Source organism: Lottia gigantea (assembly GCF_000327385.1).
Source record: "Lottia gigantea unplaced genomic scaffold LOTGIsca_195, whole genome shotgun sequence".
NCBI classification, from domain to species: domain Eukaryota; kingdom Metazoa; phylum Mollusca; class Gastropoda; family Lottiidae; genus Lottia; species Lottia gigantea.
In genome coordinates, this window is record NW_008708379.1 from 87,908 (window position 1) to 94,470 (window position 6,563).

Consider the following 6,563-nt stretch of genomic DNA (forward strand, 5'->3'; position numbering starts at 1 on the left):
TTTAACGGAAATGCAGTCACTTGTTAAGAAATTTCATAAATCATGTTTTTATAATAAAATGTTGTTTTCCTGTTATTTTGTATTATTTGGTATTGGGACTGGGCATACTTTCTCAAACAATCGTTCCAAAGGTCTAGCGAGGCAGATGACCCTTCTGATAGAACTAAAACTCTTAGTGACTTCATTAGAAGCCATAAGTATGTTTACAAACTCTTTTCTTGATGCTTCTTATACTCTACATATTATTCTGAACGTTGTTCTTTAGTCTAGTTGGACTTCAAGTGAATAAATGTACTAAAAATGTATAAAAATCGCATAATCCCTTCAAAAATACCTCGAACTAGAAATTTAACTTTCTAATCCTATATGTCTTATATATATATATGGATAATTCTGGACACTCATCGATTTGAAGGCTCAAATTTAGACGGTAAGCTGTGTAGCTTAGCCGCCAAACGATCGCTAACCTGTCCCTTTAAAAAAAACTAAGATAGATTGGGGTCAAAATGACGATAATAAACCCATTCCGTTTTCACTTTCTGAACTAGTACAAACCGATGTCATAACAAATTAATTATAATGGCATAATAAATGTATATCCGGTTCAAATTGGGTATTTAATGAAATGGGTGAAAATAGAAAAGTATAACTAATTTAGAAAAGTTATAGGATTCGTCGTTTATATTACTAAAATGAAGTTGTTCATTCTAACTTTAGCTGTTTTTACAGGTAATTGTAATATCTTTTTTTAAATTTGTTTCTAAGGGTGCCCATTCACCATAGTGATTACCAGTTGCCTGTGGTTGCGAATAATGAAGTCCTTTGCATTGCATGAGAGTTTATGAGCACTATTCCCATTCGTAACTGGTGATAACTATGATGCGAGGGCCACTTTAGATAAGACTGCGATATTTTATTCATTGGGCCATGGGGCTTTCAGTTTCCTTGCATCGGGAATCTTTGCGCGTATCTTCTTACGATGTTTGATAATTTTGTACGTTTTAAATTTTGCTAATATTGATTTGGACATAACACTTTCTATTTCGTAGTTTACTATTTAGTGCCCTGCGATAAAAATAACAAAACGTTCCGTTTCCCTTTTTGTCTGTTAGTGTAAATTGATAGCAATGCAAAGAATACTATTGAATATATACTTTACGCGGTTAAATATGATCATCATAATTATGAATCTTAGAGTCTAAGTCAGGAAATATTTCTTCATCAAGATTAATTACCATGTCATTCACTGTATTTTTGTATATTACAGTTGTATATGGAGCCCGCGTGCCAGGTAAAATACTTTATTACATACATGTCTAACTTAATATATCAATACAAAGAGATTCACTATCATATAGTAATTATATCCATGTAGTCGTAATATATTGAAAACGGTCGGAACTATGTTCTATTCTGACTGACATCAATGAATTGCATTACCATTAAATCATCCAAATAGTTAGTAACAGTTACGATTTGATCAGAGTTCAGCCTATTTCCCGATGGGTGTAACTCTCCCAACTTTCACAGTTGGGTCAGAAAAGATCTAAAAAAAAAACTAGGCTAAATTTCCGGTTCGCAACACGTAGATTCATAGTTCCTTTTGTACTTGATCTCAAACATTCAAACATTTTTCTTTTATTGCACCAATAGTTTTTCCTATAGGATTATGTCCCCCTGGAGAGATTGTTAACTGCTTCGTTGAGCCATGTCGTTTCGCAACTTGTAGTAACCCTGATGCACATGAATGCATGTAAGTATAATTCATCTTTTCAAAATGTCCCTTAGTTTGAAGCAATGAAGGGTTCCCCAGAAAAGTATCAGCGCAATTTAAAATAAATTAAAATTTAATCTAAAATAAAACTACGCAGATAATTGCGAAAAGGAAGCTATCACTTTGCAACAGGGTACATAGAATATAGTGTTTTCTAGTGTTGTTTGATGAAAAGGCAATAATCAACTGAAAATGTAGGAATAAATGCCGCAATATCTTCCAATTCAGATGGTTCTCCTGAAAATTCTTTTCTTTCAGATCTAATTATTGTGGTGGCTGCAATGCTGTGTTCTATGATGTTAACGGAAATGTTGTCAATTGTTAAAATTATTAATATTTTATTTAAACATGAATAATAAATAACATGTCATTTCCTGTTATTTTCATATTTTAGTGGATTTAAACTTGGAAATATAATCGGGCGTCCTTAATCAAACAATTGTGATGGTTTCTGAGAATTTAGTGATGTAGACGACCCTTCTGACACAACTGGCAATGAATATTTTCAGCTATCCATAACGCTATGACCAGCAACCGGCATGTTCACGTCAAATTTACCCCCTCTCCCTGATACTCTATATTACATTGGAAAATGCAAAATCCTTTTTCATCCGACCATGTGACGTTTGGGTCAAGGATTTCGGAAAACGTATTGTTTGTAAAATGACACCAGAGGGCCAAATCCGAAATCCCATCTTCACGTTTATGAATTACATGCAATAAACAAATAAGGCACATTTTGTGACATGTACTAAGAGCACTTGGCGGTATGGACGTAATCAGAGACTTTTATGATGAATACAGTATATCTTGTTCTTGAATGTATTTTGTATTTCCACTCGAATCTAGTTTTCTATTTTGATTTATGAATCTACTTATATTGCATACGCATCGAATGCATGTGTCAGATATTAGACCAGGTTTTTTTTATAGTAATTATTTTTTTTATCATAACGACAGAATTGTTTTTTTATGCATCAGAAAAAACTGAGGTGAATAGAAGAGATCAAATTCTACCACCTTGTTATTTGACGAATTTGTTGCATAGGCAATAATTCGAAGATACGTTCATAAAAATCATTAAAGTTTACGCATTTATTTTAGTATACAGTAGAATTGGATTGGATTATATTTTTTCAAATTGTATAACTTGTTGAATATAATAGATTTTAGTGTGAAATTGGTGCACTATTCTGGTCATAGTGGTAAAACATTCGCACTTTCGAGTGAAAATCAAACAAGGATCACTTCAATTAAACGTACATGTACTAAGAAAACTATGATAGATTGATTGAAAATTAAAAAAAAAAAACAACTGATGTCATAACCAATCGATGTAAACAGCATAATAAACGTATGTCCGGTTCGAATATTCTATATAAAAGGATGGTTGAAAATAGTAAATTATAACTAAATAAGAGAAGCTAACTGATTCGTCGTATATATTGCTAAAATGTTGTTGTATATTCTAACTCTAGCTGTTTTCCCAGGTAATCAAAATTTAATTTATTTTATATATTTCGATATGAAGCGAATAATCTTCAATTTTCTCAAATTTGCAATATTTTTTTAGAAAAATATTTGATACTGACAACTGAAAATAATTGAAAATGTGTTGTTCATAATCAGATTTCTCATAAAGTTTGATTTTCGATTTTCATATATAGTTACTTTCTCATTGGTTGTTACTGTTCCGGGTAGATACATAGATTAACTGTATATATTATATTGTAAAGAAGTTATGATACCAAGCAATGTGTAATGTTATTTGTATAATCCTTCAAACAGATTCATTACCATGACATTCACTGTATTTTTTTTTTATATTTCAGTTGTATCTGCAGCCATCCTGCAAGGTAAAATTTTTTATCAAATTCATTTTCACAAAATTTCGTCGGTGCATTTTAAAATGAAACCACAAGTTTTAAGAGAGGTTGTTAAAACAAAATGTGATTGAATTACGAAAACACGGGCCAAGGCTTATTGTTTCGTTCAGAAAAAGAAACCAGCCTAAAAAATTAAACCAAACTTTCGTTTCTTTTTTTATTAGCTTTTTTGATAGCTAATAAAAACGGATCGAAAGATTGGTATAATTTCAATTAGACTGAAAAAGAATCTTAACTTCACAAGAATGAATATTCGGTACTGGAGAGTTATGATATCTTGTTACTGACTCGCAAAACAAAAGTCTTGCATTTTGATCAAATAAACCAAATTAGGTTGCACAGGTTTACTAAAAGATAAACAATTGAATCAAGAGGCTGATTTAGTTGGTTGAATTACATGATTAATGTATACTGTATGTATAATTTTTTCATTTTAGGTCCATATTTTAAACCAGGTAAGATAAATTACTTCTTTAGAAAAAAAAGCTTTAAATTATAGCCACAATATAAGTAAATTATCAATATATTAATAACCCAATAGGAACTAAATGAAAAAGTTTTTCCAAGTTATCACTTGATGTCGCTCAATAACACATACGCTGGCCAAATTATGCAAATTCCCTGTAAAAACACTAGACGTTGAATTCAATAATTACAAAATTTATAGTGACCAATGTCACAAGGTGTAATCCTTTCCAATTGTGTAGTCGTGTGTTTCGGGGATAGAGTTAAAAAGTTTTTACCTGAGCTCACCATATTATAGTACTGAAGTAATTAGTTTAAAATAGTTTCTATCCTCTTGCGCACAAGTTTAATCACTTAAAAGCGTATTTCAAAGTCGATACAGTATAGCATACCAAGTATATTCTTTTATGTTTATGTATAACTAAAATTAGAATTGACATGCTACCGAATACGTGACCGCTGTACAACAGATTTTTCATGTCCTGGATCTTTGAAATGTTGTCAACAACCATGTGGAAAACGTTGTACTGCTCCACAACCGAAACTTATTGACCACGTGCTCCCTGACGGTATGTTTTATTTTTGTGGTAAAAGAAGTTGAAAGGGCCAATTCACAACTGTTTTTTCTATTAATTTCATAAAATTCCGTCATCAAAATTAATATTAAGTGGCTAAAAATTTCACCAGAAAGGTGAATACTAAAAGTTTTCTCAAAATCATGAAAACGGGAGGGTCAAAGGGATTTATCTCATTTTCATTATGAAGTGCCATTATCTCAATAGATAATAGATGGCAAAGGGCTCCAAATTTCATGAGAAACACCGATAGATTTTGTAAATATTCATTTCCATTTTGTTCCTTCAATCACTTAAACATATGTTTCTATTTACACATGGTTTTCCATTTACATATGGTTACCTATTTACACGTGGTTTTCTATTTACACGTGGTTTTCCATTTACACATGGTTTTCCATTTACACATGGTTTTCCATTTACACATGGTTGTCACTCATTGCTACATCATAAAACTTCATGACATTGATAGCAACATCGATATGCCAATTACAACATGTTATTTTACTTTGCAGGTTGTCCGCCAATTGACCTGTTTGGCAATGAAAATTGTGATACACTAACCTCACCTTTTCCAAATTGTATAAATGACGGCGATTGTTCACCAACAGAACAATGTTGTCCAGGAACATGTGGCAAGAATTGTCTTCCCAAACGGCGCGGTAAGCTCTAATTGTTCCATCTCATAGTGTGATACAAAAATAAATCGACTCACATTCAGAAGGTTGCTGTAAGATCGAATTGGCATCCTATATTCAGGAGTCGAAAAAATCAGCTAAAAGTTTATTTTAAAATAATCATTGAGATTGGAATGTAATGAATATAATTTTCATATTTTCAGTTTGTTCAAAAAATCCATGTGGTAATCTACAGATTAAGTGTCAGTTTGGACAAGAGAGAGATTCAAACGGATGTTTGTTATGTAAATGTAAGAACATATTTTCTTTATATTCTCTCACTTCACAAACTTCCAAATTTTGAAGTATCTATAATAATATAGCATATAGCATCTATTGTATCAATATTTTAAACACTGAATATATTTTCTTTTAGGTCGTAATCCCACTTTGAACCCACCATTATGTCCTCCTGCACAGATGGTTAACTGCTTAGTTGAACCATGTCGTTCGGCAACTTGTAGTAACCCTGATGCACATACGTGCTTGTAAGTATAAATTTATAAAATATTCAAAATGTCTCGCTAGAAGCATTAAATGGTTACTGATTTATAAAGAGTAATCTGAACCTTTGCACAAGGTCATAGTTATAAAAGGGGTAGATGATTTGAATTAAAATCTTTCTTCTGAAACTTCTTTTTTTTTCTTTCAGAGCCAACTATTGTAACTGTCAACCTGTGTTCTATGATTTTAACGGAAATGCGGTCAATTGTTAAGAAATTTCATAAATCATATTTATATTATAAATAAAATGCTTCTGACGTTCAACGAAGCAGAATAAAAAGACCTTTCTGAATAATTTGCTTATTACTTATATACTACCAGACAGGTTACAGTTACAGGTGTATCCATTCCAAAATTACACGATTGTAACCGGCAAATACACACAAAGGTTTTACCCAAATCCCAGTTAGATGATATAATACATTGTGAAAATTATCAAAGCCATTTTTGCCATGTGGTATGTCAACAGGGATGCGTACAAACCCATTTACATCGGGTTTTCGAGCAGAATGCACTGCTGAGCCAACGACATCCATTATAAAAAAGTATGATAAAAAAAGCATAGTAAAAGTTAACCCAGGAACAAATTGCAACGGAACATGTCATTTAGTTATAAAACACGAAAGGATACATTGAAACAGAACTACCAATTGATTAATATAAAAAGGAATCTATTCAAAAT

General features: G+C 31.7%; 1 protein-coding gene across 1 annotated transcript; it reads left to right on the forward strand.

The window, feature by feature from the left end:
- Positions 1-3,196: 3,196 nt before the first annotated feature.
- Positions 3,197-6,174, forward strand: LOTGIDRAFT_239123 (hypothetical protein). The gene is made up of 7 exons (XM_009053008.1): positions 3,197-3,264; positions 3,607-3,630; positions 4,098-4,115; positions 5,216-5,362; positions 5,542-5,628; positions 5,754-5,865; positions 6,030-6,174. The coding sequence occupies exons 1-7, from the start codon at positions 3,228-3,230 to the stop codon at positions 6,091-6,093; spliced, it is 489 nt and encodes a 162-aa protein (XP_009051256.1). The 5' UTR covers positions 3,197-3,227; the 3' UTR covers positions 6,094-6,174.
- Positions 6,175-6,563: the final 389 nt, after the last annotated feature.

Bases quoted from the DNA above. Each gene is read 5' to 3' on its own strand.
- LOTGIDRAFT_239123 (XM_009053008.1), top strand. From the start codon at position 3,228: ATGTTGTTGTATATTCTAACTCTAGCTGTTTTCCCAG. The intron at 5,363-5,541 runs GTAAGCTCTAAT...TCATATTTTCAG, and splicing joins TTGTCTTCCCAAACGGCGCG to TTTGTTCAAAAAATCCATGT. The intron at 5,629-5,753 runs GTAAGAACATAT...ATTTTCTTTTAG, and splicing joins CGGATGTTTGTTATGTAAAT to GTCGTAATCCCACTTTGAAC.